The 20,564-nt window shown below is 47.1% G+C and overlaps 1 protein-coding gene across 1 annotated transcript in view; it reads left to right on the top strand.

Moving 5' to 3' along the window:
• Positions 1–19,986, top strand: part of LOC130102440 (tyrosine-protein phosphatase non-receptor type 23-like) — a 37,281-nt gene extending 17,295 nt beyond the window's left edge. The window contains exons 5-7 of the mRNA XM_056268470.1: positions 3,951–4,122; positions 4,219–4,491; positions 19,769–19,986. Of these exons, the coding sequence (XP_056124445.1) occupies positions 3,951–4,122; positions 4,219–4,491; positions 19,769–19,971 (648 nt within the window). The 3' untranslated portion in view covers positions 19,972–19,986. The remainder of the gene's footprint in view (positions 1–3,950; positions 4,123–4,218; positions 4,492–19,768) is intronic.
• Positions 19,987–20,564: the final 578 nt, after the last annotated feature.

Raw genomic sequence — 20,564 nt, forward strand, 5'->3', positions numbered from 1 at the left:
GGCAGTTGACTGGATCTAACTCATGTTCCCTACACCAAGTGACAAACACATTCCACTTGAGGCCATTTAATCTCCTAGTAGATGGAGCCCTAGAGCTAAGTATGGTTTCAACCACCCTGGCTGATAGACCAGCATTTAGGTACTGAACCCCCTCAGAGGCCAGACCCACAGCTTCCACAGCTCCGGGTGAGGGTGGAAGATTGTGCCCTCCGCCTAAGACAACAGATCCCTCCTCAGAGGAATCTGCCATGGCGGAGCTATCAGGAGTGATATTATGTCTGAAAACCATACTCGGGTCGGCCACATTGGGGCAACCAGAAGTAGACTGATGCCCTCTTGACGGACCCTCTCCAGGACTCCCGGAAGCAGAGCGATCGGGGGAAATGCGTACAGGCGAAGCCTCGGCCAAGCCTGTACCATGGCATCCAACCCCAGTGGGGCTGGATGTGAGAGGGAGAACCAAAGTGGGCAGTGGGACGTCTCTCGAGACGCGAATAGATCCACTTCCATTGGTCCAAACCTCTCCCATATCAACTTCACCACATCTGGATGGAAGTCTCCATTCCCCGGGCCTCAGCCCCTGCCTCGACAGGATGTCTGCTCCCTGATTCTGAACCCCCGGAATATACATTGCCCTGATGGACCGTATTTTCCCTTGGGACCAAATAATAATCTGATGCGCCAGTCTGCACAGAGGGCGCTATCTGAGTCCCCCTTGTCGGTTCAGATAGGCTACTACTGACGTATTGTCTGATCGTACTAGGACATGGTAACCTTTGATGTCTGGGAGGAAGCTCCTCAAAGCCCTGAACACAGCCATCATCTCTAGACAGTTTATGTGCCAAGATAGATGATGGTCCTGCCACAGACCCCTGGCAAAGCGGCCGTCCATGACCGCGCCCCAGCCAGTAAGGGATGCGTCTGTCGAAACGATTTTTCGGCAACATGACGCTCCCAACACTGGCCCTTGGGACAGGAACCAAGGTTTCTTCCATATTTGTAGAGAACGGAGGCATCTGCGCGTAAACTCTGATCATACAAAATGGATTCCCCTTGGGAGAAAACCCCTTGGCTTTTAGCCACCACTGAAGAGGCCTCATATGTAGCAGGCCCAAAGGAATGATGTTGGATGCCGCTGCCATGAGGCCCAGCATTCTTTGAAATTGCTTTACAGTGATGGCCTGACCTAGCTTTACTCTTGAAACCATAGATAGGATGGACTGGACACGTGCGGGAGACCTAAAAAGACCCAGCGGGGGGTGCTTTTCTTAATTCAGCAACATCCTCAGGTGTTGGCCCCTCCCCCTCATCTAAATCTTTAAGGATATCGGCCTGGTACGCCTGCAAGATAGCCATTGAGTGCAGGGACGCACCAGCCCGACCAGCCGCCATATAATCCCTGCTCACCAATGCAGAGGTGTCCCTACATGGTTTGCTGGGCAGCGCCGGGGTTTTAAGTGAGGATGCCGCTTCGGGAGAAAGATCGCTCGCTAAAGCTTCCTCCACCCGCGGCATCCTGCCATACCCCATATATCACAGGATGTGTTGTGTGATATGCGAGACGAGTGGGGCTTTTCCCAGGATCTCGTTATTTCTCTATGGAGATCTGGGGAAAAAAGGCAAACCCCGGCACTGAGGTTGTGACCGGTGCTGCAGGAATCTCTCGTCTAATTTACTCTGACGAGTCTCATCCTGCTTATCTTGTGGCCAGCTGATGTTGAGTTTGACCACCGCACGCGTCACAACCTCCACCAACTCCTCATAAGCGGTAACATGAGCTGGCGAGTGTGACTCATGTTCCGTGCTCCCGATGCTGAGCACATCCACTTCCTCGGAAGCGGATAGCTCAAGCACCGGGCACTCGTCGCGGGCAGAAGAAGCCGCAGCGCAGGCTTCTACACCGTGAGTGAGTGTTAGAGAATCCGCAGATGATGAACGAGAAAGTGCCTCGGCAGTCTCGTTCTCATCTGCGAGATCTTTTTGCGATCCCCACGATCTAAGCCTCCGCGCCGCCTCAACGGACACGGGACCTGAACCGCAAGGATCGCGAGCTTGGCCATCTTTGGAAAAAATAGCCAAGCGGGAGCGCAGCACTCTTAGTGGAAATGCTTCACAGTGTGTACAGGGATCACTCCCTCGAGAGCTGCCTGTGTGTGCTGCACTCCCAAACAATTTACACATAATAAATGTGTGTCCCCACCCGTAATATATCTGGGGCAGGGGTGCACACATCTAGTAAATTGCTCACTCGCCATATAAATCTTTCACTCAAGACAAACATAGTAAATAGGACAGTTTCAAACATAGAGCGCTTGCTGAAGAGCGATAGCTGGTGTGTGTTGTGACAGCGTCACTTTTATACTTCCGTGTATGCCATCACATGTTACGTCACGACGCAACACCAATCAGGATTGGAATAGTTTCATTCATACTTCAGAGGTGCACGCTTAGGGAGCGTCCCCAAAGTCGAATTCTCGACGCAGTGTAGAGTTCCCTCGAAAGGGAACTCCAACCTTTAAGGACACCAAGTTTCTTTGTGAATGATTAATGTATCGTAAATAAATAAATGTTCTTCCTTAGAATTAAGGGTGCATAAGTCAGGAGTCAGGACACCCCCATGTTAAATCCCAATAGAGTCAGGCAGATTTTTACTTTTAAAGGCCAGTTATTTCATGGATCCAGGATACTATGCATCCTGATAAAGTTCCCTTGGCCTTTGGGATTAAAATAATCCCACATCATCACACACCCTAGAGATATTTAATCTTTCTGAGGCTAGCTTGTGTACACAGAGCGCTGCGAGTCTGACAGGAGGATGGCTGGACCAATCGCATGCTGCTCAGTCGAAACGGGGCTTCCCATTGACAAATGATCATCGTTTGTGTACATTTCTAAGCTTTTTGATTGGTTCTATACAACGTGTAACACCATATTTGGAGAGCAGAGATAGTGAGGTTTCAGGGGATACCTGGGAAATGCTCAGAGGTGACCAGAGGAGTTGAGAAAAGCAATGTTCATTTCCAGCTAATTTAGTAAAACTTAGTACATTTTAATAGTCATTTAAATATCTTTACTCAATTATCTGGATTATGAAACTTTGGGAGATTATCTTTGAAGACTGTTCTTTGAAATTAGCAACAATCTTTACTAATTTACTAAAGGCCATATCTTAAAACGCAACTTTGCGACTTCCGACTCATTTCGCCAGAGCGGATCACATTACATGAATATTGGTTGTATAGAGCAGGGGTTCTCAAAGTGTTTGTGCCAAGGACCCTTTGTGTGGGAGAACAATTTCCAAGGACCCCCTCAATCAAAACAATTCAGCATATGCTTTCTACCATTTGTATACTGTGGTGCCATTTCTATTCTTCATTTCATGAAGTTGAGTCCGGGTTCACTATTCCGTGTTTTCTAGCTGGTGTGTAACTTGGTCTTTAGTCAACTTTTGATTTTGAATCACTTAATGATGTGGACTGACTCAAACATTTATCTACGTTCATCATCTTAATGCCAAGTAAGCCAAGCTAAGCAGCAGGAAGAACGGTTCATCATGACCTGAGTGAAGTGATTCACAACAGATTGACTTGATTTGTCATAATCACAAAAAAGTTCAATGTTAATGTTTTAATTTATTAGTGCATTTATAATCAATATTGTACATGTAGATTCTAGATCATTACATCGTCATTGATAAGCATTTCTTAATGATAAAGCACAACTTTCTCATTTAAAGCAAATCCACTTTGAGAACCACTGGTATAAAGTATAAATGTAATGTTATTTTTAAGGGGAAAAGCTGTTAAGGTTGATAATGTTAATTGTGTACCTGTATATTAGAACCAGTAACACTAATGTATTATGAATTTTTTTTTTACAATATTTCAATACGGTGGAAAATAATGCAGTGGGAATAACTAATGTTGGCTGTCTGCATTTATTTATTACAGGTGAAAAAACTAAGTGCATTGGGCTATGTCCCAATTCTTTTTTTTGGAAAAAAAGATAAGGCTTCTGGAAAGTGGGTGGCCGATGTGGTGACCCATCTGCCACCCACTGAGGATAATCTAAAAATTGTGGCCACCATGAGAATGGCCTACAATTTTGTATTGATCAAACAAGGTAGGATTTGTGTAATTTAAGTCATGACCGTTTTAAACAGTTTTTTTTTAATGATTGGGAAATATCGAAAATCAACATACACATACAATATTCTAGGGAACTCCACAACGACATTACCAGAGCCCCAACATCAGGGCCAGCCCGAGCCCCAGCATCAGCATCAGGGCCAGCCAGAGCCCCAGCCCCAACATCAGGGCCAGCCCGAGCCCCAGCATACGCATCAGGGCCAGCCAGAGCCAGAGCCCCAGCATCAGCATCAGGGCCAGCCAGAGCCCCAGCATCAGCATCAGGGCCAGCCAGAGCCCCAGCATCAGCATCAGGGCCAGCCTGAGCCCCAGCCCCGGCATCAGGGCCAGCCAGAGCCCCAGCCTGTCTCTCTCCCTGTGAAGGAACAAACCCCCCCCCAAAATAAAAGAAAGTGTAAGTGAACTATGATCTTGGCACACTATGTATGAATTTCCCCTTTTTGTAATCATTATTCATGAAATACAGAAATCTTCAGGTGGATTCAAGTCCAGTCAATTAGTTAATAGTGAGTAATTTTTCAGTGGCCAGTCTAATACACAAAGGAGTTTGTCCTCGCATATATACCTTTCAGTACTGTACTGTCACAGTGTCTGGTTTATGTTCCCTAATGTCCACTAGAGCAGGGTTTCTCAACCGGTGGGTCGCGACCCACAAGTGGGTCGTTGATAATTCTGTAGGGGGTCGCAAGACTTCAGTGTTCACTAGCACAGCCAATCAGTGGGCTTCACAATAGGCTCATTGCAATACGTGCAAGTGCAACAAAATAATCCGTTAGTAAACGCATTGGCGGCTCAATCGGACTAAAAAGCCTTAACAACACCTAATCATATAAATGCGCACAGATTGAAACAAAAGTTGTAAACATAGCCAGTCCTCCAACGAATCTGATTTTCGAATGTCGTACTGTCTTCATTATTGCCGTGGCTTCTAACGCTGTATTTCAACTATCCTATAAAAATAATTTATTATTGCCACGAAAGGCTCTTATTGGACAAGGTCATACTCTATTTACATAATGTTACTAGCCCTACCTGCTATGCCAGACCTTATTATTAAATTATACGCAGCCACGGTCTGTTAGCTTGACAAAATGCATCCGTTTTTTAAAAGAAAAAAAGCAGAAGGTTCGGAAACTCCTTCAACTTCAAAGGCAGCAAAATGTAAACAATGCAAGTACAACCCGGACTATATTAAATATGGATTTACTTCTTCGGATGAAAAACCACAGTGTGTCGAGTGTGGTGAGGTCTTGGCAAATGAGTCCATGAAGCCATCCAAACTTGAACGTCACCTACAGACTAAACATCCAACATGTGTGGGTAAACCTGTGGATTACTTTGTACGAAAGCGAGACCTACTTAAAAGACAGCAAAGTAGTATTGTGTCGCTCACAATAGCTTCAAAAAGCACCCTGAAGGCAAGTTATCTGGCAGCTGGCCATATCGCCCGTGCTAAGAAATCGTTTAATATTGGTGAAGAGCTAGTTATCCCATGTGCAGTTGACATGTGCCGCGAGGTACTAGGGGAAAGTGCTGCTAGCAAAATAAAAGAAATCCCACTCTCCAACGACACTGTCTCCAGACGGATTATAGACATGAGCGTCCATATTGAAACGCAACTTTTGGATCGAGTGCGAGCAAGCCCCTTGTTTGCCATTCAAATCGACGAATCAACAGATATTTCAAAGATGGCATTATTGCTTGCATTTGTACGCTACAACTGCGAAGGTGCAACACATGAGGATCTACTGATGTGTAATGAGCTCTCGACACGGACGACAGCAGATGAGTGTTTCAATTGTCTTGATGACTATTTCACAAAGAATGGCCTGGTTTGGAAAAATTGCGTAGGTATTTGCACGGATGGCGCGGCCGCAATGACTGGCAAACATAGTGGTGTTGTGAGAAAAATTTTGGACAGAGCACCCGAGGCGACGTGGGTTCACTGCTTTTTACACCGTGAAAGCCTTGCAGCCAAAGAAATGCCAGTGCCCTTAAATGAGGTAATGGACATTGCTGTCAAAACAATTAATTTAGTGAAGAACAGTGCTCTCAGTTCCCGCTTGTTTTCAATTTTGTGCGACCAGCTGGAATCAGACCACCGCCAGTTGTTATATCAGAGTGAAATTAGGTGGCTCTCGCGAGGAAAAGCTCTTAATCGTCTTTTCGAAATGCGCAAGCAGGTGCACACATTTCTGGAGGAGAAACGGTCTCCCCTGGCAAAGCATTATACGGAGCCTGAATTTCTCGGGAAACTGGCATACATGTCCGATATCTTTGACCAGCTAAACCAGCTAAACCTATCCTTTCAGGGGAGAAACAACAGTGTTTTCTTGATGGCTGACAAAATTGAAGCATTCAAACGGAAGTTGGTATTGTGGGAGAAGAGAGTGCAGGAGAACATTTTTGACATGTTTCCTAACCTCACTGATGTTCTGCAGGAATTCCCTCACATCAGCACCGACATACAGAGAATTGTCCGGGAACACCTGACCAGATTAACACAGAAATTCTCTGATTATTTCCCCAACGACGAAGAGTTGGGAATGCGTGGATTCGCGATCCTTTTTCAGTAGATCCAAGTGATGTGGATGTTGTACTCCCCATTAATTTGCAAACACAGTTAGTGGAACTTGCATCTGACGGAAGCCTGCAGCTTGCTTTTCGCAAAACAGACCTGAGCTCATTCTGGATTCAAACCAGACACGAATATCCTGAACTCGCAGAACGTGCAACGAAGTTTCTCTTGCCATTTAGCACTACCTATCTTTGCGAATCAGGATTTTCAACAGTGACTGCAACGAAAACAAAAAGCAGGAATAGGCTGACAACAGCTAGTTTGTGTGCGACGCTACGAGTCGCAATTTCCCAAATTCCACCGCGTCTGGATATGATTATTTCAGAGCGGCAGTCCCAAGTGTCACATTAACTTGAGCAACAAAAAAATAATCTGTTTGCCTCATAGTCTTGTCTATTGAAAATGTTTCTGTGTTTTTGTGAAATTAATTATAATAAACATAGGCATACGGAGTAGTAGCCTATATATCTAAGAGGCATTTCAGTTAATGTTTACCTTATCCCAGGTATTGCCCTTCTATTTGCTTCTTTCTCTTTTATCTCCTTTTTTTCTTCTGTTTTAATTGTTTCTATTTCTCATATATTCTTTTTTTATTTTATTAATGGAATATGATGATGTGTTGACCTGCCAAGGGACTACAGATGGTAGCTTTTCTGCTAACTCTGGCGCATTTACATTTTGAGTGATGTCAATTGATGTGCATTGTCCCTTTTAAAAAAAAAAAAAAAAAAATTTGAATTATTTCCAGCCTTAGTGGGTCGTATGACTGGCATACGAAAAAAAAGTGGGTCGCAGTTGGCAAAAGGTTAAGAAACCCTGACACTAGAGGTCCTCTTTCCCCACGGTGTCATTCACCTTTGGAACTGCATTCCCCACAATCCTTGTCTGCGCTCATCACTGTTCATTGCACTCAGCTGTTCCCCATCTTGATTGTCATGTTCTTGGTGTATAAATACCCTGCCTGTTTAGTGTTTGTTACGGAGTCCTTGTTATTCGTCACACTACTTCTGAGTCCTGTGTTCTTGCCAGTTTTGTTCTGTTTTTCATGTATGGATTGCTTATTTGGATTGCGACCCTTACCTGGACTGTTGTGAGTACGGATTACCCTTGAATAAAGATACTGCTTTTGGATCTTCTGCTTCCTGTGTGTGGACACGTGACAGAAGGACTCTGTCGCTACAAGATCCAGCGGTAGGTGTTCTAATTTCTCTTCCCCAGCCACCGAGCGGGAGAGAGGTGAACTTTTTGAGGGTACCCGGTTGGTCATATTTCGCGGGACCCGTGGAGGCCGCAGTGGAGGTGGTGGTCGAGAGGAATCCCGACACCATTCTCCACTCAGGCCCCTCTTCGACCCTGGGCTGGTGATATCCAGCCCAGAGCTCCATCCGCCGCTGTTTCAGTCCAGCCCAGAGCATGCACATCACCATCAGAAACGGCAGAGGAGGAGGAAGACCTCCAGCCTCCCCAAGAGCCCGGAGGCCATGCCCCAGCAGCCCATTGTTTTTCCGGAGGCCGTACCAGAGACCGCTCACGTCACGTCTGCGGAGCCAGAGACTGCTCACGTCACGTCTGCCGAGCCAGAGACTGTTCACGTCCCGTCTGCCCAGTCAGAGACTGTTCATGTCACGTCTGCCCAGTCAGAGACGGTTCACGTCGCGCCTGCCCAGTCAGAGACTGTTCATGTCACGTCTGCCCAGTCAGAGACGGTTCACGTCGCGCCTGCCCAGACAAAGACGGCTCACGCCACGTCTGCCGAGCCAGAGACTGTTCACGTCCCGTCTGCCCAGTCAGAGACTGTTCATGTCACGTCTGCCCAGTCAGAGACGGTTCACGTCGCGCCTGCCCAGTCAGAGACTGTTCATGTCACGTCTGCCCAGTCAGAGACGGTTCACGTCGCGACTGCCCAGACAAAGACGGCTCACGCCACGTCTGCCCAGTTAGAGACGGATCAGGAGATGCCCATTCTCGTGGCCGCGAGGGCACTGACCGACTATTTGGAACATCTAGCTCAGTTCCTGGAGATGCCCTTGTCTGCTGTTCCTGAGCCGGAGCCAGTGTCTGCTGTTCCTGAGCCGGAGCCAGTGTCTGCTGTTCCTGAGCCGGAGCCAGTGCCGAAGCCAGTGTCATCTGTTCCAGAGCCGGAGCCAGTGTCTGCTGTTCCTGAGCCAGAGCCAGTGCCGGAGCCAGTGTCATCTCTTCCAGAGCCGGAGCCAGTGTTGTCTGTTCCAGAGCCAGAGCCAGTGTCGTCTGTTCCAGAGCCGGAGCCAGTGTCGTCTGTTCCAGAGCCGGAGCCAGTGTCGTCTGTTCCAGAGCCGGAGCCAGTGTCGTCTGTTCCAGAGCCGGAGCCAGTGTCGTCTGTTCCAGAGCCGGAGCCAGTGTCGTCTGTTCCAGAGCCGGAGCCAGTGTCGTCTGTTCCAGAGCCGGAGCCAGTGTCGTCTGTTCCAGAGCCGGAGCCAGTGTCGTCTGTTCCAGAGCCGGAGCCAGTGTCGTCTGTTCCAGAGCCGGAGCCAGTGTCGTCTGTTCCAGAGCCGGAGCCAGTGTCGTCTGTTCCAGAGCCGGAGCCAGTGTCGTCTGTTCCAGAGCCGGAGCCAGTGTCGTCTGTTCCAGAGCCGGAGCCAGTGTCGTCTGTTCCAGAGCCGGAGCCAGTGTCGTCTGTTCCAGAGCCGGAGCCAGTGTCGTCTGTTCCAGAGCCGGAGCCAGTGTCGTCTGTTCCAGAGCCGGAGCCAGTGTCGTCTGTTCCAGAGCCGAAGCCAGTGTCGTCTGTTCCAGAGCCGGAGCCAGTGTCGTCTGTTCCAGAGCCGGAGCGAGTGTCTACTGTTCCAGAGCCGGAGCCAGTGTCTGCTGTTCCTGAGCCAGATCCAGTGTCGTCTGTTCCAGAGCCGGAGCCAGTGCCTGAGCCAGTGTTGTCGGTTCCAGAGCCGGAGCCAGTGTCTGCTGTTCCAGAGCCGGAGCCAGTGTCTGCTGTTCCAGAGCCGGAGCCAGTGTCTGCTGTTCCAGAGCCAGAGCCAGTGTCGTCTGTTCCAGAGCCGGAGCCAGTGTCTGCTGTTCCAGAGCCGGAGCCAGTGTCTGCTGTTCCTGAGCCGGAGCCAGTGTCTGCTGTTCCAGAGCCGGAGCCAGTGTCTGCTGTTCCAGAGCCGGAGCCAGTGTCTGCTGTTCCAGAGCCGGAGCCAGTGTCGTCTGTTCCAGAGCCGGAGCCAGTGTCGTCTGTTCCAGAGCCGGAGCCAGGAAATGGACAATTGCTGTCAAAACAATTAATTTAGTGAAGAACAGTGCTCTCAGTTCCCGCTTGTTTTCAATTTTGTGCGACCAGCTGGAATCAGACCACCGCCAGTTGTTATATCATAGTGAAATTAGGTGGCTCTCGCGAGGAAAAGCTCTTAATCGTCTTTTCGAAATGCGCAAGCAGGTGCACACATTTCTGGAGGAGAAACGGTCTCCCCTGGCAAAGCATTATACGGAGCCTGAATTTCTCGGGAAACTGGCATACATGTCCGATATCTTTGACCAGCTAAACCAGCTAAACCTATCCTTTCAGGGGAGAAACAACAGTGTTTTCTTGATGGCTGACAAAATTGAAGCATTCAAACGGAAGTTGGTATTGTGGGAGAAGAGAGTGCCAGTGTCGTCTGTTCCAGAGCCGAAGCCAGTGTCGTCTGTTCCAGAGCCGGAGCCAGTGTCGTCTGTTCCAGAGCCGGAGCCAGTGTCGTCTGTTCCAGAGCCGGAGCCAGTGTCGTCTGTTCCAGAGCCGGAGCCAGTGTCGTCTGTTCCAGAGCCGGAGCCAGTGTCGTCTGTTCCAGAGCCGGAGCCAGTGTCGTCTGTTCCAGAGCCGGAGCCAGTGTCGTCTGTTCCAGAGCCGGAGCCAGTGTCGTCTGTTCCAGAGCCGGAGCCAGTGTCGTCTGTTCCAGAGCCGGAGCCAGTGTCGTCTGTTCCAGAGCCGGAGCCAGTGTCGTCTGTTCCAGAGCCGGAGCGAGTGTCTACTGTTCCAGAGCCGGAGCCAGTGTCTGCTGTTCCTGAGCCAGATCCAGTGTCGTCTGTTCCAGAGCCGGAGCCAGTGCCTGAGCCAGTGTTGTCGGTTCCAGAGCCGGAGTCAGTGTCTGCTGTTCCAGAGCCGGAGCCAGTGTCTGCTGTTCCAGAGCCGGAGCCAGTGTCTGCTGTTCCAGAGCCAGAGCCAGTGTCGTCTGTTCCAGAGCCGGAGCCAGTGTCTGCTGTTCCAGAGCCGGAGCCAGTGTCTGCTGTTCCTGAGCCGGAGCCAGTGTCTGCTGTTCCAGAGCCGGAGCCAGTGTCTGCTGTTCCAGAGCCGGAGCCAGTGTCTGCTGTTCCAGAGCCGGAGCCAGTGTCGTCTGTTCCAGAGCCGGAGCCAGTGTCGTCTGTTCCAGAGCCGGAGCCAGGAAATGGACAATTGCTGTCAAAACAATTAATTTAGTGAAGAACAGTGCTCTCAGTTCCCGCTTGTTTTCAATTTTGTGCGACCAGCTGGAATCAGACCACCGCCAGTTGTTATATCATAGTGAAATTAGGTGGCTCTCGCGAGGAAAAGCTCTTAATCGTCTTTTCGAAATGCGCAAGCAGGTGCACACATTTCTGGAGGAGAAACGGTCTCCCCTGGCAAAGCATTATACGGAGCCTGAATTTCTCGGGAAACTGGCATACATGTCCGATATCTTTGACCAGCTAAACCAGCTAAACCTATCCTTTCAGGGGAGAAACAACAGTGTTTTCTTGATGGCTGACAAAATTGAAGCATTCAAACGGAAGTTGGTATTGTGGGAGAAGAGAGTGCAGGAGAACATTTTTGACATGTTTCCTAACCTCACTGATGTTCTGCAGGAATTCCCTCACATCAGCACCGACATACAGAGAATTGTCCGGGAACACCTGACCAGATTAACACAGAAATTCTCTGATTATTTCCCCAACGACCGAAGAGTTGGGAATGCGTGGATTCGCGATCCTTTTTCAGTAGATCCAAGTGATGTGGATGTTGTACTCCCCATTAATTTGCAAACACAGTTAGTGGAACTTGCATCTGACGGAAGCCTGCAGCTTGCTTTTCGCAAAACAGACCTGAGCTCATTCTGGATTCAAACCAGACACGAATATCCTGAACTCGCAGAACGTGCAACGAAGTTTCTCTTGCCATTTAGCACTACCTATCTTTGCGAATCAGGATTTTCAACAGTGACTGCAACGAAAACAAAAAGCAGGAATAGGCTGACAACAGCTAGTTTGTGTGCGACGCTACGAGTCGCAATTTCCCAAATTCCACCGCGTCTGGATATGATTATTTCAGAGCGGCAGTCCCAAGTGTCACATTAACTTGAGCAACAAAAAAATAATCTGTTTGCCTCATAGTCTTGTCTATTGAAAATGTTTCTGTGTTTTTGTGAAATTAATTATAATAAACATAGGCATACGGAGTAGTAGCCTATATATCTAAGAGGCATTTCAGTTAATGTTTACCTTTTCCCAGGTATTGCCCTTCTATTTGCTTCTTTCTCTTTTATCTCCTTTTTTTCTTCTGTTTTAATTGTTTCTATTTCTCATATATTCTTTTTTTATTTTATTAATGGAATATGATGATGTGTTGACCTGCCAAGGGACTACAGATGGTAGCTTTTCTGCTAACTCTGGCGCATTTACATTTTGAGTGATGTCAATTGATGTGCATTGTCCCTTTTAAATAACAAAAAAAAAAAAATTGAATTATTTCCAGCCTTAGTGGGTCGTATGACTGGCATACGAAAAAAAAGTGGGTCGCAGTTGGCAAAAGGTTGAGAAACCCTGACACTAGAGGTCCTCTTTCCCCACGGTGTCATTCACCTTTGGAACTGCATTCCCCACAATCCTTGTCTGCGCTCATCACTGTTCATTGCACTCAGCTGTTCCCCATCTTGATTGTCATGTTCTTGGTGTATAAATACCCTGCCTGTTTAGTGTTTGTTACGGAGTCCTTGTTATTCGTCACACTACTTCTGAGTCCTGTGTTCTTGCCAGTTTTGTTCTGTTTTTCATGTATGGATTGCTTATTTGGATTGCGACCCTTACCTGGACTGTTGTGAGTACGGATTACCCTTGAATAAAGATACTGCTTTTGGATCTTCTGCTTCCTGTGTGTGGACACGTGACAGAAGGACTCTGTCGCTACAAGATCCAGCGGTAGGTGTTCTAATTTCTCTTCCCCAGCCACCGAGCGGGAGAGAGGTGAACTTTTTGAGGGTACCCGGTTGGTCATATTTCGCGGGACCCGTGGAGGCCGCAGTGGAGGTGGTGGTCGAGAGGAATCCCGACACCATTCTCCACTCAGGCCCCTCTTCGACCCTGGGCTGGTGATATCCAGCCCAGAGCTCCATCCGCCGCTGTTTCAGTCCAGCCCAGAGCATGCACATCACCATCAGAAACGGCAGAGGAGGAGGAAGACCTCCAGCCTCCCCAAGAGCCCGGAGGCCATGCCCCAGCAGCCCGTTGTTTTTCCGGAGGCCGTACCAGAGACCGCTCACGTCACGTCTGCGGAGCCAGAGACTGCTCACGTCACGTCTGCCGAGCCAGAGACTGTTCACGTCCCGTCTGCCCAGTCAGAGACTGTTCATGTCACGTCTGCCCAGTCAGAGACGGTTCACGTCGCGCCTGCCCAGTCAGAGACTGTTCATGTCACGTCTGCCCAGTCAGAGACGGTTCACGTCGCGCCTGCCCAGACAAAGACGGCTCACGCCACGTCTGCCGAGCCAGAGACTGTTCACGTCCCGTCTGCCCAGTCAGAGACTGTTCATGTCACGTCTGCCCAGTCAGAGACGGTTCACGTCGCGCCTGCCCAGTCAGAGACTGTTCATGTCACGTCTGCCCAGTCAGAGACGGTTCACGTCGCGACTGCCCAGACAAAGACGGCTCACGCCACGTCTGCCCAGTTAGAGACGGATCAGGAGATGCCCATTCTCGTGGCCGCGAGGGCACTGACCGACTATTTGGAACATCTAGCTCAGTTCCTGGAGATGCCCTTGTCTGCTGTTCCTGAGCCGGAGCCAGTGTCTGCTGTTCCTGAGCCGGAGCCAGTGTCTGCTGTTCCTGAGCCGGAGCCAGTGCCGAAGCCAGTGTCATCTGTTCCAGAGCCGGAGCCAGTGTCTGCTGTTCCTGAGCCAGAGCCAGTGCCGGAGCCAGTGTCATCTCTTCCAGAGCCGGAGCCAGTGTTGTCTGTTCCAGAGCCGGAGCCAGTGTCGTCTGTTCCAGAGCCGGAGCCAGTGTCGTCTGTTCCAGAGCCGGAGCCAGTGTCGTCTGTTCCAGAGCCGGAGCCAGTGCCTGAGCCAGTGTTGTCGGTTCCAGAGCCGGAGTCAGTGTCTGCTGTTCCAGAGCCGGAGTAAGTGTCTGCTGTTCCAGAGCCGGAGCCAGTGTCTGCTGTTCCAGAGCCAGAGCCAGTGTCGTCTGTTCCAGAGCCGGAGCCAGTGTCTGCTGTTCCAGAGCCGGAGCCAGTGTCTGCTGTTCCTGAGCCGGAGCCAGTGTCTGCTGTTCCAGAGCCGGAGCCAGTGTCTGCTGTTCCAGAGCCGGAGCCAGTGTCTGCTGTTCCAGAGCCGGAGCCAGTGTCTGCTGTTCCAGAGCCGGAGCCAGTGTCTGCTGTTCCAGAGCCGGAGCCAGTGTCGTCTGTTCCAGAGCCGGAGCCAGTGTCGTCTGTTCCAGAGCCGGAGCCAGTGTCGTCTGTTCCAGAGCCGGAGCCAGTGTCGTCTGTTCCAGAGCCGGAGCCAGTGTCGTCTGTTCCAGAGCCGGAGCCAGTGTCGTCTGTTCCAGAGCCGGAGCCAGTGTCGTCTGTTCCAGAGCCGGAGCCAGTGTCGTCTGTTCCAGAGCCGGAGCCAGTGTCGTCTGTTCCAGAGCCGGAGCCAGTGTCGTCTGTTCCAGAGCCGGAGCCAGTGTCGTCTGTTCCAGAGCCGGAGCCAGTGTCGTCTGTTCCAGAGCCGGAGCCAGTGTCGTCTGTTCCAGAGCCGGAGCCAGTGTCGTCTGTTCCAGAGCCGGAGCCAGTGTCGTCTGTTCCAGAGCCGGAGCCAGTGTCGTCTGTTCCAGAGCCGGAGCCAGTGTCTGCTGCTCCAGAGCCGGAGCCAGTGTCTGCTGCTCCAGAGCCGGGGCCAGTGTCTGCTGCGGAGCCAGTCCGTAGTTTTTTTGGGTTAAAAATTATCCAAAATACATATTTGATAAAATACGTAACCAGCCAGTGTTCAAAACTCTCTGCTTGCCGCAGCTTGATTCAAAACGGTAAGCTTGTAATAATGTTTTTAATTCCAGTGGTACTGGTGGATTTCCGCAGGAGATTCGAGCATGTCTTTGCGTCATTACGTCACATCTGCACACACACACATCTGTACACACACACATTTGTCCACATAAAGAAGGAGTCTCGGCTAGTAGGCTATATATTGCGTGTGAGGATGCTGGAGGTGGAGATTTATAGCCTTTTCTCACAGCACTTGATATAATTCAACTTATCAATTTGATGTCGGATCCAGAAAGGTTCAAACGACGATCATCAGTGACAACTAGAGACTCACCCGCTGTAAAATGCAAAAGACTTCGTTCGGACTTCGGAGTGGCTACAGAAAAAAAGAGACTGCAACCGGCCCATGCGAAAACAAGGATAATATCGGAAGGACATTACATGTAGTCACGCAATGCTTGCTGACGTTGTTAATATTAACAATTTGAGATCAAAGTATAATTTGCACGGTTTTGCGTGATATGATAACTTATAAGCGATTGTTAGATTTAATCAGCGCAATTTACTGCAATGTCAGAACCAGAACAAAAGTGGATGTTTCTTACTTGTTTAGATTACATTTTACGGTGAAAATTCTTATGTTGGTCATACTTCCAAAAAGAATAATCTGTGATTCTGAATGCCAGTATCCACACCGACGCGGTGACTGACACATACACACTCTCCTCAAACACTGGGTTCATCCGCGCAGTGCCGTGTCGAGGGTGTTGAACTCACGCAAAGTTGATAATTCCGCGAATGACTGCAATTGCAGATATCGAACAGAGATGGCGACAAGGAGGAAAAACGCCGGACTGCAGCTTTAAATGTTAGGTTATGGTTGGGGTTGCCTACTGTGCGCGCCGGCGCTATTGTTATGTGCCAGCCTTTTTGCCTGTGAAATCTCTTCATCTGTTCTCTGTTAAAAAATATATCATGTCTACCTGATTGTGTGTGTGTGTGTTTGTGTGTGTAGATTTCAAAATGACTCGTAGGAAGTTCCAGCCTTGCCCCTCCTGCCAAGCACCTAACCAGGTAAGAGGAAAGTGGAATAGAGCATTATGTCCAATATTAAAGGGGTCATATAATGCCATTTTTGTACAAGCTAATATGATTCTTTAGAGTCTAAATTAAAACTTTCTAATATACTTTAATTAAAAATTCTCATTAGTATTGTAAGAAAACACTTATTTTACCTGGTCAAAAACAGCTCTGTTTTCAGCACGCCGTTTCAGTGCATATGCCTTTAAATGATAATGAGCTTTGCTCACCCCGCCTCTCTGTTCTGTGTACACCGTTTGTAACACAATACCATAACGCGTTGTTCATTATAGATGTGGGATTATGAATTATATTGAGAACGTCGTACATAGAAAACATGCCGTAATGTACCCTGAGTGTAAACCTTAGACGCATTCATTGTGAAGCGTGCATCTAGCGATTTGCAAAGATTAATATAAATATTAAAGATTAATAAAACGATACACTCACTTCAGTTATTTTGGAGGTTCAGCAGGAACACGAATAGTTGGTACTTCTTAGCAAAACCAGCTTTATACTGACCCTCCTCGTTTATAAGCAGTCTGGTGTGAAATGATTCGCGCAAATATGAAAGCATTGACGTTGCTCGTGGGGAATATTCCCTTCGAAAACAAACTCAGCCACTGCGTCTTCAGCGGTTCGGATTTAGGAACATTAAAATGACTGCTGTGTTCGTTATTACACCCAAGAACAGAACACCACAATCGCTTAGACGCCATTCTGCTCATAGACAGTGCTCCAGCATATCAACAATGACCGCGCCGGTCCGCGCAGACTATGATTGACAGCTCGCTCCCTCACGAGCGAGGGCGGGTCTGTGTTGAAACCTGGCTGTCAATCAACAATCGCGGGAGGGGCGTCCGTTTTATTGACGTCACAAAAACGAACGGCTCAATTTGAGGCAGGGGAATACATATAAGGAGATTAAAACAAAACCACTGGATGGATTTTTATCATTATATGATGTTTGTGTACAGGCACTGCCAACACACATTTCAGTACAATCAACTTGTAAAAGTGCATGTACCATTATATGACCCCTTTAAAATATGTGGTTTTAATGTTCTACATTTCTCATTAGTAGGACACTAAACTATACTCCTACTAAATGACCCTGTATGATATCTGTACTGTGTTACAAAACAGTGATAATGTAAGTTGTCTGGGTTGATGTCAATTTTGATTGCTTGTTTTGCACCAAACGCCATAGGCAACTTTCATTAGAGTAGCCTGGGTGTCTCCTACATCTGCCACTTTCACTGTATGATTATAATAATAATAATCCTGTGTCAATCTAGAGACGCATATTCTGAATAGCATTGAGCTTCGTGTGTTCCTCTTTCCTGTATACAGCCAAATTAAACTGTATCTTGATTGTACTTCTTCTCTGTGACTGTGGATCTGATGTCTCACTTTGGTATACTTTTACCAACACAGGTGAGCCGCAAAACCTGCAGCTCTTGTTTCACAACCATCTCCAATAAAACCAAACTAATGGCCAAAAAAGTGTCCCTGGACAGGGAGTGGGGGGAAAGGATCCTAAAAAATAGAAATGCAGGAAGAGTGGTGGACTCTGCCAATATTGCAGTAAGTAGAAATGCTCATATTTCATTAAGCAATATGATTTGTTTCACTTTCATTAATATTGCGTGATAGGGCAAGGACCTCATTTTACAAAAATACGTTTAATCTGTCAGTGAATGAATTTGAGGTAGTCATGGCATCAGTGTAACATATTATTTTAATTAATTTGTCATTTGCTTGACATGCATACATGCATTTGTTTACATATACAACCGGCTACATAGTAAATATAAACTTGCTTTAGTACCACACAGACGCTATGCGTGTTATTGAAGTCTCTGTCTCTGCTAAAGGCAAATCACAGAATACAGACCCAGAGTAATGTAAGTACAGTGCCAAGAATAAGTTTAGACCCCCGTGCTAAAGTTGCCTAAAAAGAGGAATAAAAAATCATCTTTTGGAAATTGATCGTAATGCCTTAATTACAAAAATGAGGAAAACTCCAACCTTTAAGGACACCAAGTTTCTTTGTGAATGATTAATGTATCGTAAATAAATAAATGTTCTTCCTTAGAATTAAGGGTGCATAAGTCAGGAGTCAGGACACCCCTATGTTAAATCCCGATAGAGCCAGGCAGATTTTTTTTTAAAGGCCAGTTATTTCATGGATCCAGGATACTATGCATCCTGATAAAGTTCCCTTGGCCTTTGGGATTAAAATAATCCCACATCATCACACACCCTAGAGATATTTAATCTTTCTGAGGAGATCTGCTAGCTTGTGTACACAGAGCGCTACGAGTCTGACAGGAGGATGGCTGGACCAAGCGCATGCTGCTCAGTCGAAACGGGCTTCCCATTGACAAATGATCATTGTTTGTGTACATTTCTAAGCTTTTTGATTGGTTCTATACAACGTGTAACACCATATTTGGAGAGCAGAGATAGTGAGGTTTCAGGGGATACCCGAAAAAATGCTCAGAGGTGACCAGAGGAGTTGAGAAAAGCAATGTTCATTTCCAGCGAATTTAGTAAAACTTTGTCAATTTTAATAGTCATTTAAATATCTTTACTCAATTATCTGGATTATGAAACTTTGGGAGATTATCTTTGAAGACTGTTCTTTGAAATTAGCAACAAAAAACGATTATTTCATTGTTTTTACACATGATCGGCCATATCTTAAAACGCAACTTTGTGACTTCCGACTCATTTCGCCAGAGCGGATCACATTACATGAATATTGGTTGTATAGAGCAGGGGTTCTCAAAGTGTTTGTGCCAAGGACCCTTTGTGTGGGAGAACAATTTCCAAGGACCCCCTCAATCAAAACAATTCAGCATATGCTTGCTACCATTTGTATACTGTGGTGCCATTTCTATTCTTCATTTCATGAAGTTGAGTCCGGGTTCACTATTCCGTGTTTTCTAGCTGGTGTGTAACTTGGTCTTTAGTCAACTTTGGATTTTGAATCACTTAATGATGTGAACTGACTCAAACATTTATCTACGTTCATCATCTTAATGCCAAGTAAGCCAAGCTAAGCAGCAGGAAGAACGGTTCATCATGACCTGAGTGAAGTGATTCACAACAGATTGACTTGATTTGTCATAATCACAAAAAAGTTAAATGTTAATGTTTTAATTTATTGGTGCATTTATAATCAATATTTTATATGTAGATTCTAGATCATTACATCGTCATTGATAAGCATTTCTTAATGATAAAGCACAACTTTCTCATTCAAAGCAAATCAACTTTGAGAACCACTGGTATAAAGTTCAAATGTAATGTTATTTTTAAGGGGAAAAGCTGTTAAGGTTGATAATGTTAATTGTGTACCTGTATATTAGAACCAGTATTTTTTTTTTTACAATATTTCAATACGGTGGAAAATAATGCAGTGGGAATAACTAATGTTGGCTGTCTGCATTTATTTATTACAGGTGAAAAAACTAAGTGCATTGGGCTATGTCCCAATTCTTTTTTTTGCAAAAAAAGATAAGGCTTCTGGAAAGTGGGTGGCCGATGTGGTGACCCATCTGCCACCCACTGAGGATAATCTAAAAATTGTGGCCACCATGAGAATCGCCTACAATTTTGTATTGATCAAACAAGGTAGGATTTGTTTAATTTAAGTCATGACGGTTTTAAACAGGTTTTTTTTAATGATTGGGAAATATCGAAAATCAACATACACATACAATATTCTAGGTAACTCCACAACGACATTACCAGAGCCCCAACATCAGGGCCAGCCCGAGCCACAGCATCAGCATCAGGGCCAGCCCGAGCCCCAGCATCAGCATCAGGGCCAGCCAGAGCCCCAGCCCCAACATCAGGGCCAGCCCGAGCCCCAGCATACGCATCAGGGCCAGCCAGAGCCCCAGCCTGTCTCTCTCCCTGTGAAGGAACAAACCTCCCCACAAAATAAAAGAAAGTGTAAGTGAACTAAGATCTTAGCACACTATGTATGAATTTCCCCTTTTTGTAATCATTATTCATGAAATACAGAAATCTTCAGGTGGATTCAAGTCCAGTCAATTAGTTAATAGTGAGTAATTTTCAGTGGCCAGTCTAATACACAAAGGAGTTTGTCCTCGCATACATACCTTTCAGTACTGCACTGTCACAGTGTCTGGTTTATGTTCCCTGATGTCCACTAGAGGTCCTCTTTCCCCACGGTGTCATTCACCTTTGGAACTGCATTCCCCACAATCCTTGTCTGCGCTCATCACTGTTCATTGCACTCAGCTGTTCCCCATCTTGATTGTCATGTTCTTTGTGTATAAATACCCTGCCTGTTTAGTGTTTGTTACGGAGTCCTTGTTATTCGTCACACCACTGTGTTCTTGCCAGTTTTGTTCTGTTTTTCATATATGGATTGCTTATTTGGATTTCGACCTTTGCCTGGACTGTTGTGAGTACGGATTACCCTTGAATAAAGATACTGCTTTTGGATCTTCTGCTTCCTGTGTGTGGACACGTGACAGAAGGACTCTGTCGCTACAAGATCCAGCGGTAGGTGTTCTAATTTCTCTTC

Source organism: Rhinichthys klamathensis, unplaced genomic scaffold, assembly GCF_029890125.1.
Source record: "Rhinichthys klamathensis goyatoka isolate OS25496 unplaced genomic scaffold, OSU_Roscu_1.1 h1tg000272l_1, whole genome shotgun sequence".
NCBI classification, from domain to species: Eukaryota; Metazoa; Chordata; class Actinopteri; order Cypriniformes; family Leuciscidae; genus Rhinichthys; species Rhinichthys klamathensis.